Consider the following 16,451-nt stretch of genomic DNA (forward strand, 5'->3'; position numbering starts at 1 on the left):
GATATAAAAAGCATTAAGAACAATTGAATTGAATAAACTAGAATTGAATTCATAAACAAAATAGAGTTTCACAGCAACATGTGTCAATTAGGGTTACAAAGATTCATCTCGGATCTAATCTCTAAGAGATTTAGCTACTCATAATCGAGTTTACAAATAGCATAATCAATGAAATAATTAAAACATACATGAATTGGTAAAAGGTTGAAGAAATCGCCCTTCTAGCCGTCTCTGATGTCTCAAAATCGCACTTTGCTCTCCAAAATCGTAACCCTTGTTCTTCAGCTTGAGTGCAGTATTTATAGAAGTCATGGGCCTGACCCATCAAAATAGCGCCGCGCCTTGTTAATTGGCGTGCCGCGATTTCCCTCAAACAGGGAGGATGTAATTTTTCTTCAAAAATCGCAGCACGGCTTGAATTTGGCGTGGCGCGATTTCCTTCGAACAGACTTCAAATTTTAAGCTTTTTGCACTCCAGAACAGTATAAATTGCATGAGAACTCTATCAAAATGTCACAATAAGTCCCTAATATTACGTAATGACAGGATGTCATCACCTTGTGCTCAATAGCGACGAGGGCTTATGCCCTAGATTGGTACCACATGCATTTGCATTGTCAAGACGTTTTAAGATGAAAGAGTTGCATAGTCGTGTCAAGATGATTTAAGACGAAAGAGTTGCATAGTCGAATCAAGACGTTAAGTTGTGATGTTTGATGAAGTAGCTAATAATGGATTATGATTAAGATGATATATGATGTTATGATTAAGATGATATATGATGTTATGATTAAGATGATATACGATGTTATGATATACGATGATATATATGATGTTATGATTATGATGATATATGAGGTTATGATATACAATGATATATGATGTTATGATTAAGATGATATGTGATGTTTATGATTATTATGATGGTATATGATGATGTTTATGACTAATGTTTGATGATATATGAAGATGTTCATGATTATTATGTCGATGATATGTGATGATGTTTGTGATATTATTGATGACATGTGATGATGTTTATGACTAATGTAGGAAGAGTAATGATACTAGTTAATGAAGTTTAAGATGTTAGATATAATTGTTGAATTATATGCTTAATATTATTGTTTTGTGAATCTCACCCCTTCTGCTTGAAAATGTTGCTCTTCATATGAGTAACTTGCAGGTAACCAAGATTAGTTGCGGTCGTGAGTGGACTCCTCACAAGTGTGTCTTAGGTGCTCCGATACGTAACGGGATGGGAATTTGTTATTGCTTTCTGTTCCTTACGTATTATTTAAGAAGTTTTCATGAATTATTATCGAGCTAAGTTGCTTTGAGATTTTATGTTGAGGCCCTTGTGCCAAAGATCATTCAAGATGTTGAAATAATTTCCGCTGCGAAGTTTTAGATATTACATTGTTGGATTCTGAAGGATAAATTATTATTTATTCCATTTATGATTTTTAAGAAGTGTAGCATTCCGTTTAAGTTGTTAAACTCTGATTTTTATTAAAAAAAAAATTATGTTGGGAAAACGGGGTGTTACACACCCCATCAAAACTCAAACTCAAACCTAGTATGAAAGGCTTTCTTCAGAATCGGAAGAGTGTGACCAAGATCCGATGAAATTGTAGAATCTTAAAAATAAAAATAAAAATCACCTTCACTTTTAACAGTTTCACTTTATCAATATTTACCTCAGTGGGATGTTATTGAAATTGTAGATCCATTCACCCTCTCCAAATTGTTTTTTTTAGATTTTTAAAAGCTTGATTCTTTATATCTTCAGAGGTTGATATTTTATAGGGTTTGCGCATATCAAAATGAGAGAATCTTGAATTGATGCTTCATGGTGTATTTAATTAAGTAAAGAAGAAGATTAGAAGTGGAAAAATATGAGAAGTGGCAGAAGATATTAGAGACCCTTTTCTATTTTCCTCCATTTCCTTCTATTTTTTACATATAAATAAATAAAAAGGAATTTCTGTAATTTCTTTTTTTAAATATTTAATTCCATGTAAATGTCATGTCAGCACCACGTGGCAAATGTTGCATAGTCAACAACTTCCACATAATTTTTAAATGGGTCCAAAGACCTTTTTAAAAAATAAATTTTTTTGCAAGGACATATTTCAAAAGCGACCAAAAGCTAAATGCGCCATATTTGCAGGGACCTTTCATATAGTTAAACCTAATATTAAATATAAGTGTGGAAGTCCATTTTCCCTAGACTTTCTATATCCTTATCTCATATGAGTGAATGTCTATATTCGTTGTTATTAGCATTTAGTCTTATGTTTCTTCGTGTACTTGTAACTTACCACATTTGTGCCCTGTAAATATGACTTATGTTGCAATGTAAAGAACACACTTGTAAAGAGAATAATACAAAAGCTCTCATCTTCTCTATCTTTGATCATCTTCTCTATTTTTGATCTTGTCATTTAATTTATTTCATATCGTTGCCTAAGAAACATATAGTCGCCTTCACCTCCCTTCTCCAAACCATCTTCCTCACTATGTTGAATCCTTTACCGGTGGTGCGTCGAGTGGCGTTGGCCCTCCGCACCACCATCTCTTCAGATCTTTGGTGAGAACCTGTTAACTCCCGCCAGTAGTTGTGCTCGAAACGGGTTTGGGTCTCGTGACCTCAAAACTCGTTTGTGTGCATCAATCTCGTTTCATCTCTGATATTTCTCTTGGATTTGTATTGGTGGTTGACCAGAGGTGTTTCAGGGTTGTTGCATCAAATTCAAGTGTAGGTTTCTCAGTTAGGTTCTAATAAAATTGGATCCAACCAGGATGTATTTTGTTGGTTCGTTTATGGGTTCTATCAACCGGATTTATGGTTTCTCCCCAGTTTTCGGCAAGTTACACCGCTCTTTTTGTCACACGTGGCTGGTTTTGCTTTGGTGGTGGAGGTGAGTGACACTCGTTTCGGTGGTTGTGACTCAGTTTTATTGGTGAAAAACCCATTGAACCCATCCCTAGATTTGGGTACATGTGTGTCTGTTGAAATCAGTTGAGTAGCCGGGTCAGCTTAAAAAATTTCCTCTCTGGCGGTCAAGCTTCAACTCGGATTCCCAACCTACTGTCTTCGTCATCCTCAAGGTTGCTGTCGTTCTTCAAGGATCGATAAGGGTTGGGCTGTTGTGTTGCTCCAGATCTTTTTGGATGTGGTTGTGATTCTGGTCAAAGTTTTAAGCCTTCCTCCTCCGAGCCGGAAGGAGGGTCCTGTTTGGTGCCTAGTTTGGGGCTTGAAAGAGTGTTTAACTTGCTAACGTTCGTTGCAGGCATAGGCGGAGCTACGTGCACTTCAGGGGGTTCATATGAACCCTCTCACTTTTTACAATTACACCTATTTTTTATGTTATTGTAATGCTTGAACCCCCTCAAGTTTTTAGCTTGAACCAAATATCTCACCTACGTGCAAAGGAAGCTATGTGTTGCACCTCTATATTGGACTTTTGGATAATTAAAGCTGCACACACTCCATTTTATAGTCAAAATCAACTAATTGTGCATGCTACAAAGTCAAAACACACTACTTTATTTAGTAATTGGAAGTGGAATTACTAATATTTTGACTTAGAAAAAATCTTGTCTAAAAAATAGTTTATAAATTACTCATTCCGTCTTATAACAAGTGAGTCATTTGCAAAAAAAAAATTGTCTCAAAAAAATTGACTCATTTCACTTTTCAATATAATTTTAATTACTTTTTTCAATTGGCCTTCTACATAGAGTTCAAAAGGTCATGCATAGTAATGTCATGTCTCTTATGAATGTTGTGTTTATGAGGAATGGTTTTGCCATATAAAAAGGCCTAGCGGCGCAGCTTGTTGCCCGCTTGCCTTCTATTCAAGTGTAAATAATGGTTTATAGTAATTATAATATTACTTTCATCACTCTCAATTCAATATATTCTACTTTGCATTTATGATAATGGGGAATGCATCAATACTTGACAAGACACTCAAAACAAGTTTCTTCTCTTTCACTAGTACACTTTTTCTTAATATGTGTGAAATAAACAAAAGACTCGTGATTATTCCGAATATACTCCATATAGTATAGAAACATCACATATTTAATGAATCTGAAAAAACAAAAATTGTTTATAACTGTAACCGGATGAAGTATATCTTAGTTGATGCAAAATGATGGCAATATTCCAGTCAAAAAAAAAAAAATTTACTTAACATGACGAGTAACATTAAAATCAACCGTCTCATCTTTAATTTCATGTAAACAATTCTATTATCATAGTGATTGTTAAACCAATAATTGTCTTATGATTTATATTAATATATATTATTATATAATTATTAATTAAATTTTAAAAGTTTGAACCCCCTGCTTCAGGTTCCTGGCAACGCCACTGGTTGCAAGGAGAGGATGATACGGGGATTTATGCTGTGTTGACGGTCGTTCCATTCACTGTATTGTAGACCTCTGATTAAGAGGTTGTTATGATCCACTTTTGTTGTTTGTAATTTTTATAATACCTATTTGGGTAGGCCTACACTTTTATATGGATAAACTAGGTTAGGTTTATATCCCCCATTTTTTTATGTTATATCCCCCATTTTTTTATGTATTTCTTCTTCTTTTTTTAATAATACATTTCTTCTTTTTTTAATAATACATATGAGTGCTTGACAAAGGATTAGAGTCTAGTGGAAATACCTTATATGCTCTTTGATGTCATTATGCTCGTAATTTAAGGAAGAAGACGAAGTTTATTTCATATAACAAACCAGTAGTGCTGAATAGTACGAGACGAAATCCAACGAGCGGAATTTGTGGACATCAAGCGGTGGAAAGGAAAACATGGGGTGAGAGAATATAATTAGTTAATGGAAATAAAAACATCCATGGGTGGCAATAGCTTCGTGGGTTTCTCTTGCATGGTTTCTGTCGTGAAATAAAGCATTTTTCATAACAAAACTCACCTTACCACAAGTTTCATACTAAGGAGTGCAAACCCTTTCTTGCACAAGAAACCAAGATATAGAACGAAATACACATACCATATATTTCGTTCACCTATAAACACAATTCTATAGTTCAAAGCAAGAATTATTTTGATATACAAAGCTGCATATAAGTTACCTTACCTAACAAATACTTGTGACACGAAATGGAGTATTCCCTTATGTTGGAATAACATTAAATTACTTTACAAGACCCAAATTGAGGATGCCCCATGAAGTATTTGGCCAAGATTTCTCCTTTGCCTTCATTACCAAAACTCTAGTCCATGCAATCCAACCTTCCCAAGAAACCCTTTTATCCCAATGACATCCCCATTCAAGCAAAAGAGTCAATCCTCTCTCCGCTTCTTTCTCCCTTTTGTCAAATAAACTTGACTCAACACATATGGCTCTCCCACAAAAGGGTTTTTCTCAATACTCTTCACCAACAACTCCTCAATCTTCCCCAATCCTTCTTCACAAATCATAGCTTCCCAATACAAATCTCTTGCAACTATTTGATCCCCTGCATCCAAAACCTTGGTACATTTATCGAAAACCGGTTGTAAAACCAACTCAATATGTTCATCTCTCTCGGAATCAACACCATTAACTCCTTTTACTCCTAACATTTTCTTCTTTTCTTCCAAAAATATCTCTTCCTCTCTCAGAATCAAATTATAAACAGCTCCCATCCTCGAAATTGAATTCAACCACAAACCCGGCTTACCATTTCCAGGCCAAACAGCACCAAAATTGTTCCCTTTAAACTCAAGCCTACCATCAAAATTCTCAAACAACATATCTTGAAAACCAAAAAGCTGGTCAGAAAAATCAGCCATAGTCATCATAACAAAAACCGCGACAACTCTCCTCGAAAGCTTCACGTCTTCACCTGTACGAATATGCTTCACTTTTATCCCATCAGTAGGAACAAGACCTTGCAATTTCTTCCTCCAACTTTCATCCTTATTAAATATCCCCTTTTCCTTTGCATTCCTAAAAGCAAGCTAATTCTGATTTCCAAAGATGGAAGGATCAAAGATAGCAAGGTAAACGTAGGAATTGGAGTGTGCTGAGGGGAATAGGCTACAAGAGACACGGAGTGTGGAGATTTCCAAAGATGGAGAGTGTGGAAAATGTCGATAAGGTGTTGAAGGAAAATTCCATGTTTGTGCTAACATTCGGATGCACCAACGGAACGGATGATTGTGATTAGGAAAGGGAGGTTGGTGTTGATGGAAGTGAGCTTGTTACGGAGGAAGGGTTTGGAAGTATTCACTTGAACTTGATAACGTGACATGGTTGTTCAGTGTCTCTAAATAGAATTAGCTGTAAGAGAAATCAAAGAAAAAGACCAAAAGAAATAATAGTGAAACAAAATGTTGGTGTTGTGTTTTGTTGGTGAGACTCTAACCATGTTCATCACAAACAAACTTCTCTCAGAAGTACCATATATAAGAAAACATTTTTTATTTTTTGTATTTAATGAAGGTGAAATTTGTATAAATAAATAAAACTGCACCAAACTTCTATCCCTTTAGCAATCCCTTTTGTGCATGTTGTGATTCTTGGATGTTGATTTTGGTTCTAGTTCACATGTCACTCCTCAATTTTTTTAAGTATCTCAAAATATTTTCTAATTGATTTGTTACTGTTCAGTATCTCAAAATATTTTTAAAGTATCTCAAAATATTTCGACCTGTTCTAGTTCACATGGACCCTCACATCACATGTAATACACTGTAGTTCAACATCAACATGATTAAAATGACTTACAATACAAAACAGGGTAAAGAGAGATTTACAATTACAAAACAGAAAAAATGGTGGTTTTATTTACATAGAAGCTAAATGAGTACACCAATTCATACAACAAAGTCACACCAATAGAACAATACATTTTCTACCCTTAAATATCTGACTGAAATCAAAAGAGAACATTGATACTTAGCAATAATTTATTTACAAGAGAAGACTTTTATTTTATAATGAAAAAAAAAGGATGAAAAATCATCTAAATCATTAGATAAAATCACCCTTTTGCTATATCTGAAGATGGCTTTGACATTACAATCTCCTTGCAAACTTGATCCATTGTGGGGCGACTATGTGGGCTCTCAGTTAAGCAATGAATTGCAATCCTTATAATTGATAACACCTCATTCTTGATATCATTAGTAGGATGCGGGAGGCGTTGATCCAACTTATCAATCAATGACACAGCGTTGACTGGTACATATATACCACTTGAATGCAAAGCGGTTGATACAGTATCTCCAGGGTGCTTTCCAAAAAGTATTTCCAAGGTTAATACCCCAAAACTATACACATCACACTTCTCATTTACTTCCATTGTGTATGCAAGTTCTGTAACAAACAATATGAGTTATCAATGTGAAAAATGGGGTTCCAAAAACACACATGTAATGTTCATAATTAATACAAATGATAAAATGCAAAATCATGAAATCATTAATTAATAGAAAGAAAGGAAATTCACCTGGAGCAGCATATCCAAAGGTTCCTACGAAACAGGTCCAATTGGAAGAATCAGGATTAAGAAACTTGGCTGTTCCGTAGTCTGAGACATGAGCCACATATTCTAAATCCAAAACAACATTCTTGCTTGATATATCACGATGAACAATTGAAGGTGAGCAATCATGATGCATATAGCATAAAGCATAAGCTACACCTTTAATGGCATTTACCCTCCTATTCCAATTCAACTTAATTGCTTGGTCATTGTCTTTCAAAATCTTGTCCACACTACCTTTCTCCAAGAACTCATAAACCAAAAAAGAGTGCAATGGATGTGAACAATACCCATATAACTTCACAATGTTTCGATGTCGGATATCTGTTAAAGCTTTGATCTCACTTGCAAAAGCTTTCAGATTGGACATTTCTCCATTTTGTAATGAATGGAGTTTCTTCACAGCTACAACCTGTCCTGTAGGCAACTCTGCTTTGTAAACACTTCCATGTCCTCCAACCCCAATGAGATGCTTGTTGTCAAAATTTTCTGTGGCTTGGATGATGTTCTCATACACCATTTTTCCATCAAAACTCCATATTGCAAATAGATTTTCAATGTGTGATTCTTCTGCAACCTTGGATTCTTTTGTGTTTGAAGTTCGACATAAAAGGCACAAGATCCCATAAAGAAATAATGCTGACAATAGAGTGCCTACAGTGATAGGTAAAACAACCACCAAAATGCTTTTAGTCTTATGACTATGAAAGTTACCACCTAATGTTGAGCAAGGCTCTAAGCCAGAGTTACCACACAAGCCTTTGTTATTTCTTAATGCTTCAATTGGAGCATTTTTGAAGGCTGGAGTGCTTGGAATTGGTCCCTCAAATTGGTTGTATGATATATCAATAGTTGTTAAGCTTGACATCTCACCATAGGTCAAGGGAATGGTACCAGAAAAATTATTATGTGAGAGATTCAATGTTTCTAAGCTATTTAACTGTCCAAGCATTGTTGGTATGGTTCCATTCAAAAAATTCTCACTAAGATCAAGATTTTCAATAATTTTCAATTGTCCAAACTCAGCAGGAATGTCTCCTTCAAACTTATTTTGGCTCAAATTCAAGTCCAATAAATTAGGTAATCTTCCAAGTTGTTCTGGGATGAAGCCACTTAAATTATTTGTTGCAAGCTCCAAGATAGTTATTTTATGCAATAATGCAATTTGTACAGGAACTTCTCCTACAAGATGATTGCTACCTATCAAGAGCTGAATCAATGAGGATAAGTTTCCTAGCTCCTTTGGAATTTCTCCTGTGAGTTGATTCGAGGAAAGGTCAAGTATAGTTAAATTGGTTGCTTCGGCCAATTCGGGTGGTATGCTTCCCGATATATTATTATTGAAAATTTTAAGGCTTGTGAGATTCTTGCACTTTCCCCAATTTGGAGAAAGATGGCCATAAAAATTATTATCACTCAATTCCATGTATTCCAAATTTGGATACACACCAAAGCTATCTGTTATATTTCCAGTTAGTTGGTTTTGTTGAAGTCTCACTCTCTTAAGGCTTGAGCAATTCCTTAAACTCTCTGGAACTAGACCAATGAACTGATTATTACTAGTGGAGAAACGAGTTAACTTTCCACTAACACATATATTGTGAGGTAAATGACCTGTGAAATTATTATTGCATAACTGGAGAATTTCAAAACTAGTAAGCCTATTCATTTCAGTTGGAATATTTCCGGTGAGAGCATTTGAAATAAGAGATAACTTAGTGAGTTTTGTCAAATTTCCAATAGTGGAAGGAATATGTCCGGAGAGTTTATTATCATCAAGAAGAATAGAAGTCAAATTGATCAAATTACCAATGGAAGATGGGATTGGCCCAGAGAGGTTGTTTCCTGACAATTGGATTGTGGTAAGGGAATTGAGCTTTCCAACTTCACTGGGAATGCTACCAGAGAGTCTATTAAGTGATAAATCAAGAGTGTCCAGATTTGACATGACTCCAATATGGTGAGGAACAACTCCATAGAAGGAATTGTTTTTTAAAACTAAGATGTGAATTTTTGGAAGTGATGTGAAATTGAGACTTTGAAGCATACCTTTTAGGCCACTATTGGTGAGATTTAACTTGCAGATAGATTTTGAGTCATCACAACATGTGATTCCTTCCCAACTATTACAAGGATTACTACCAATCCATGAAGAGAGTAAAGCTTTGCTTTGGTTGTCAAAGCTTGCTTTCCACTTCAACAGAGCATCTGCCTCACTGCCTTGGATTTTTGTTGTGGCATGAGGTGATGTAGCCATTACAAACACGTAGAAGAACAGACGAAGACACAACAATGGTAAGGGCTTCATCTTCTGAAGCATTTTGGAAATTTGGACACAAAGAAAGTTACGTATTAGAATAAGAGACTTTTTATTATTTTATGAAAAGAGACTTGTTGTTATAATGCCATCCTTTTAATGGGAGATATTTATACACACAATACAAGTCTTCCATCAGCCTAATTAAAGTCTTCCATGTTGAACTTCCATGAATAAGTGACGTTCCCTTCCCCAAAAAAGTCTTTGCACTAGAGTCTTGTTTTGGGGTTGGTATCTGTCAAAGGACCGAGAAAGACCTGTTTAGTCACCACTCCAGATTACTTTGGTTTGGACACACTCATAAGTGAAAAAGATAAAATAAAAATGAATTAAATAATTACTTGATCTATCAATAATACTTATATATAAAGGGAGACATGATTTTGGTGTAGTTTTGTCAAAAAAATAAATATGATTTTGGAGTAGTACACCTTTTTTAATTATACATTTCATTTAAACTATCGTAATTACAAATTTATCTTTTTTTTTATATTATTTATGTTTCGGTATGGATTGGCTCTCAACCACACATATGTTATAGATGACCCTTCACGCAAGGAGCCTTTGGGACCGTGACATAACATGCACGAGACTGAAGGTGAACAATCAATCAGGACATGGCATAACGTGTACAAGACCGATGGTGGAAAACCAATCGAGTTGTGGCCTTAATCCACCACAGACCATATGTTCGAAGTTTTCCCACAAAGGACTACAACTGTCAATCTAGATCAGTTGTCCAGATGAAGGTATAAGGTTCAGATCCTTACACCTACACTATAAATATCAGCTCATAGTCAAGGAGTCAGGTATGTTCATTTCACCCGTATACACCTATAATCAATGGCGTTGCCAGGACCTTAGTTCAGGGGGTTCGCACTTTTAATTACAATTATATTATATATATATAACTAATATATATTTTAAAAATTGTAGTATTATATATCAATAGTGGAAAATGGGCACAACATGCTCATTTATCCACTTTTATTTACAATTTTTTGTTGCTTTTATATTGTATGTTTCCTTTTTAATTTAAAGTTGAAAAAAATATTAGATTGTGATTGGGGGAATTCGTAACAAAAAAATGTTTTAAGTAAATATATTTAGTTTTCAAATTTTCTATAGTTTATGCATGAATTTCAATTTAAATTTTGAAACGAATTGGATTCCTAAGGTAATATATATTGTCCTGAGGGTCCGACCAAAAGAAGTTAACTCATGATTAACTTTGCAGTTTGTCTTTATATAATGATAGAGATATGAATATTAGAGTCATGACATTTTAATAGAGTAAATAGGCAATTACCCCCTCCATCAAATTTTTCTGTTAGTCAACGTGACGTTTTGCAAATACCCCCCTGAAGTTTTGCACTTATGTGCAAAATGCCCCCCAAACTTAAAAATTTATATGTTTTTTTCTTATCCTTGACTCAAAAGATATTAAAGACAAACAATTAACGGTTATCTTTAATATTTAAGGTTACAATTATAATATATCCTCTAAAAATAATGCAGAATTAATAACTTCATATTACTTTAGCAAAATGCATATTTAGTTCAATTTTTAAGATAGAATAATTTTATTCAAACTTATCTTAAGAAACTACTAGAATTAATTATTCATGAGGAATGAGTGTCTCTAGCTTGCTTTGTTGTGAACTAGTTTGAGACCCGTGCCTGCACGGGAAATATTTTACGAAAAAACTATTTCGTATATTTTAAGTAATATAATTCTTTAAATGAAAATATGCATTATAAAATGTACATAATTTTTTTTGGCAAAAATGTAAATTAAATTAAAAACATCATATTTTTATTTTGGAAAAAACTCATGCATTTCTTTAAATGCTCTTTACATGATTCTTAACTTAAAATACAATTTTTGATATTATAACTGATATGTTCGAAAACAGAGTTTGTGGATGAATCAGTTACAATATCTGTGCGATGGAGGACCAAGTACAATGGAGGAGATGTTCCGATGAGTTTCCCATTGATGGTTAAGGCGACCGACGATGGTACATGCAACACAGACATATGCTCTGACAATCAAGTTAGTATTTCCTCGAGAGAGGGAAAGTGTTCAATGTTTAGCTTTAAGTGTATGAGTTTTCATAAAGTGCTTATGTATCTGGCGTGGCAGAGGTGTCATGCTTGTATAGACATCGAGGCCAGTAATGACTGTTGGATGGTAAGATGATAGATGAGATCATCAAGAGATCCTATTCCATGTTGCGATGAGCCCGGATTGTATTGTGCGTGCATATTTGAAAGGCATTGTTCTCGTCTGTAAGTCTTGAATAGATGGGTTGCAGTAAGGCATTTAATGAGTCACTGTTGGATCGTTGAATCTTGAAGCCTGGTCAGAAACAATAACAAACTTTAAGACATTTGTAGATTGAAAGAAATCATACATAGTTAAATTATTTTTGATACTACGTTAGTCTATAATCCGGACCTGGCTTCTATTATATGGCATGCATTCCTCCTTTCCATTATCTCAAATTACCAAAGGAAGATGGGATTGGCCCAGAGAGGTTGTTTCCTGACAATTGGATTGTGGTAAGGGAATTGAGCTTTCCAACTTCACTGGGAATGCTACCAGAGAGTCTATTAAGTGATAAATCAAGAGTGTCCAGATTTGACATGACTCCAATATGGTGAGGAACAACTCCATGGAAGGAATTGTTTTTTAAAACTAAGATGTGAATTTTTGGAAGTGATGTGAAATTGAGACTTTGAAGCATACCTTTTAGGCCACTATTGGTGAGATTTAACTTGCAGATAGATTTTGAGTCATCACAACATGTGATTCCTTCCCAACTATTACAAGGATTACTACCAATCCATGAAGAGAGTAAAGCTTTGCTTTGGTTGTCAAAGCTTGCTTTCCACTTCAACAGAGCATCTGCCTCACTGCCTTGGATTTTTGTTGTGGCATGAGGTGATGTAGCCATTACAAACACGTAGAAGAACAGACGAAGACACAACAATGGTAAGGGCTTCATCTTCTGAAGCATTTTGGAAATTTGGACACAAAGAAAGTTACGTATTAGAATAAGAGACTTTTTATTATTTTATGAAAAGAGACTTGTTGTTATAATGCCATCCTTTTAATGGGAGATATTTATACACACAATACAAGTCTTCCATCAGCCTAATTAAAGTCTTCCATGTTGAACTTCCATGAATAAGTGACGTTCCCTTCCCCAAAAAAGTCTTTGCACTAGAGTCTTGTTTTGGGGTTGGTATCTGTCAAAGGACCGAGAAAGACCTGTTTAGTCACCACTCCAGATTACTTTGGTTTGGACACACTCATAAGTGAAAAAGATAAAATAAAAATGAATTAAATAATTACTTGATCTATCAATAATACTTATATATAAAGGGAGACATGATTTTGGTGTAGTTTTGTCAAAAAAATAAATATGATTTTGGAGTAGTACACCTTTTTTAATTATACATTTCATTTAAACTATCGTAATTACAAATTTATCTTTTTTTTTATATTATTTATGTTTCGGTATGGATTGGCTCTCAACCACACATATGTTATAGATGACCCTTCACGCAAGGAGCCTTTGGGACCGTGACATAACATGCACGAGACTGAAGGTGAACAATCAATCAGGACATGGCATAACGTGTACAAGACCGATGGTGGAAAACCAATCGAGTTGTGGCCTTAATCCACCACAGACCATATGTTCGAAGTTTTCCCACAAAGGACTACAACTGTCAATCTAGATCAGTTGTCCAGATGAAGGTATAAGGTTCAGATCCTTACACCTACACTATAAATATCAGCTCATAGTCAAGGAGTCAGGTATGTTCATTTCACCCGTATACACCTATAATCAATGGCGTTGCCAGGACCTTAGTTCAGGGGGTTCGCACTTTTAATTACAATTATATTATATATATATAACTAATATATATTTTAAAAATTGTAGTATTATATATCAATAGTGGAAAATGGGCACAACATGCTCATTTATCCACTTTTATTTACAATTTTTTGTTGCTTTTATATTGTATGTTTCCTTTTTAATTTAAAGTTGAAAAAAATATTAGATTGTGATTGGGGGAATTCGTAACAAAAAAATGTTTTAAGTAAATATATTTAGTTTTCAAATTTTCTATAGTTTATGCATGAATTTCAATTTAAATTTTGAAACGAATTGGATTCCTAAGGTAATATATATTGTCCTGAGGGTCCGACCAAAAGAAGTTAACTCATGATTAACTTTGCAGTTTGTCTTTATATAATGATAGAGATATGAATATTAGAGTCATGACATTTTAATAGAGTAAATAGGCAATTACCCCCTCCGTCAAATTTTTCTGTTAGTCAACGTGACGTTTTGCAAATACCCCCCTGAAGTTTTGCACTTATGTGCAAAATGCCCCCCAAACTTAAAAATTTATATGTTTTTTTCTTATCCTTGACTCAAAAGATATTAAAGACAAACAATTAACGGTTATCTTTAATATTTAAGGTTACAATTATAATATATCCTCTAAAAATAATGCAGAATTAATAACTTCATATTACTTTAGCAAAATGCATATTTAGTTCAATTTTTAAGATAGAATAATTTTATTCAAACTTATCTTAAGAAACTACTAGAATTAATTATTCATGAGGAATGAGTGTCTCTAGCTTGCTTTGTTGTGAACTAGTTTGAGACCCGTGCCTGCACGGGAAATATTTTACGAAAAAACTATTTCGTATATTTTAAGTAATATAATTCTTTAAATGAAAATATGCATTATAAAATGTACATAATTTTTTTTGGCAAAAATGTAAATTAAATTAAAAACATCATATTTTTATTTTGGAAAAAACTCATGCATTTCTTTAAATGCTCTTTACATGATTCTTAACTTAAAATACAATTTTTGATATTATAACTGATATGTTCGAAAACAGAGTTTGTGGATGAATCAGTTACAATATCTGTGCGATGGAGGACCAAGTACAATGGAGGAGATGTTCCGATGAGTTTCCCATTGATGGTTAAGGCGACCGACGATGGTACATGCAACACAGACATATGCTCTGACAATCAAGTTAGTATTTCCTCGAGAGAGGGAAAGTGTTCAATGTTTAGCTTTAAGTGTATGAGTTTTCATAAAGTGCTTATGTATCTGGCGTGGCAGAGGTGTCATGCTTGTATAGACATCGAGGCCAGTAATGACTGTTGGATGGTAAGATGATAGATGAGATCATCAAGAGATCCTATTCCATGTTGCGATGAGCCCGGATTGTATTGTGCGTGCATATTTGAAAGGCATTGTTCTCGTCTGTAAGTCTTGAATAGATGGGTTGCAGTAAGGCATTTAATGAGTCACTGTTGGATCGTTGAATCTTGAAGCCTGGTCAGAAACAATAACAAACTTTAAGACATTTGTAGATTGAAAGAAATCATACATAGTTAAATTATTTTTGATACTACGTTAGTCTATAATCCGGACCTGGCTTCTATTATATGGCATGCATTCCTCCTTTCCATTATCTCAAATTACCAAAGGAAGATGGGATTGGCCCAGAGAGGTTGTTTCCTGACAATTGGATTGTGGTAAGGGAATTGAGCTTTCCAACTTCACTGGGAATGCTACCAGAGAGTCTATTAAGTGATAAATCAAGAGTGTCCAGATTTGACATGACTCCAATATGGTGAGGAACAACTCCATGGAAGGAATTGTTTTTTAAAACTAAGATGTGAATTTTTGGAAGTGATGTGAAATTGAGACTTTGAAGCATACCTTTTAGGCCACTATTGGTGAGATTTAACTTGCAGATAGATTTTGAGTCATCACAACATGTGATTCCTTCCCAACTATTACAAGGATTACTACCAATCCATGAAGAGAGTAAAGCTTTGCTTTGGTTGTCAAAGCTTGCTTTCCACTTCAACAGAGCATCTGCCTCACTGCCTTGGATTTTTGTTGTGGCATGAGGTGATGTAGCCATTACAAACACGTAGAAGAACAAACGAAGACACAACAATGGTAAGGGCTTCATCTTCTGAAGCATTTTGGAAATTTGGACACAAAGAAAGTTACGTATTAGAATAAGAGACTTTTTATTATTTTATGAAAAGAGACTTGTTGTTATAATGCCATCCTTTTAATGGGAGATATTTATACACACAATACAAGTCTTCCATCAGCCTAATTAAAGTCTTCCATGTTGAACTTCCATGAATAAGTGACGTTCCCTTCCCCAAAAAAGTCTTTGCACTAGAGTCTTGTTTTGGGGTTGGTATCTGTCAAAGGACCGAGAAAGACCTGTTTAGTCACCACTCCAGATTACTTTGGTTTGGACACACTCATAAGTGAAAAAGATAAAATAAAAATGAATTAAATAATTACTTGATCTATCAATAATACTTATATATAAAGGGAGACATGATTTTGGTGTAGTTTTGTCAAAAAAATAAATATGATTTTGGAGTAGTACACCTTTTTTAATTATACATTTCATTTAAACTATCGTAATTACAAATTTATCTTTTTTTTTATATTATTTATGTTTCGGTATGGATTGGCTCTCAACCACACATATGTTATAGATGACCCTTCACGCAAGGAGCCTTTGGGACCGTGA

The 16,451-nt window shown here is 34.4% G+C and overlaps 1 protein-coding gene and 1 pseudogene across 6 annotated transcripts; both read right to left on the reverse strand.

The window, feature by feature from the left end:
- Nucleotides 1–4,925: 4,925 nt before the first annotated feature.
- LOC146953828 (uncharacterized) lies at nt 4,926–6,282 on the reverse strand (annotated as a pseudogene). The gene has a single exon (XR_015025946.1). The product of XR_015025946.1 is annotated as an uncharacterized LOC146953828 (transcript).
- Nucleotides 6,283–6,789: 507 nt separating this feature from the next.
- On the reverse strand, nt 6,790–16,132 carry LOC146953829 (uncharacterized). 5 transcript variants are annotated; one of them, XM_085711904.1, is made up of 4 exons: nt 15,356–16,132; nt 12,339–12,479; nt 7,483–9,462; nt 6,790–7,349 (listed from the first exon to the last, which is right to left on the reverse strand). In XM_085711904.1, exons 1-4 carry the CDS (start codon nt 15,876–15,878, stop codon nt 7,015–7,017), a joined length of 2,979 nt encoding a protein of 992 aa, XP_085568030.1. In that variant the 5' UTR covers nt 15,879–16,132; the 3' UTR covers nt 6,790–7,014. The 5 variants fall into 5 exon arrangements, with proteins under 5 accessions (XP_085568030.1, XP_085568029.1, XP_085568033.1 ...); XM_085711903.1 differs by lacking the exons at nt 12,339–12,479; nt 15,356–16,132 and adding exons at nt 10,382; nt 12,930–13,007 and having other exon boundaries at nt 7,483–9,883; XM_085711907.1 differs by lacking the exon at nt 15,356–16,132 and having other exon boundaries at nt 7,483–9,402; nt 12,348–12,501.
- Nucleotides 16,133–16,451: the final 319 nt, after the last annotated feature.

The sequence above is a fragment of the Medicago sativa genome, chromosome 1, assembly GCF_051527215.1.
Source record: "Medicago sativa cultivar Bolivia chromosome 1, Bolivia_mono, whole genome shotgun sequence".
Taxonomy (NCBI): domain Eukaryota; kingdom Viridiplantae; phylum Streptophyta; class Magnoliopsida; order Fabales; family Fabaceae; genus Medicago; species Medicago sativa.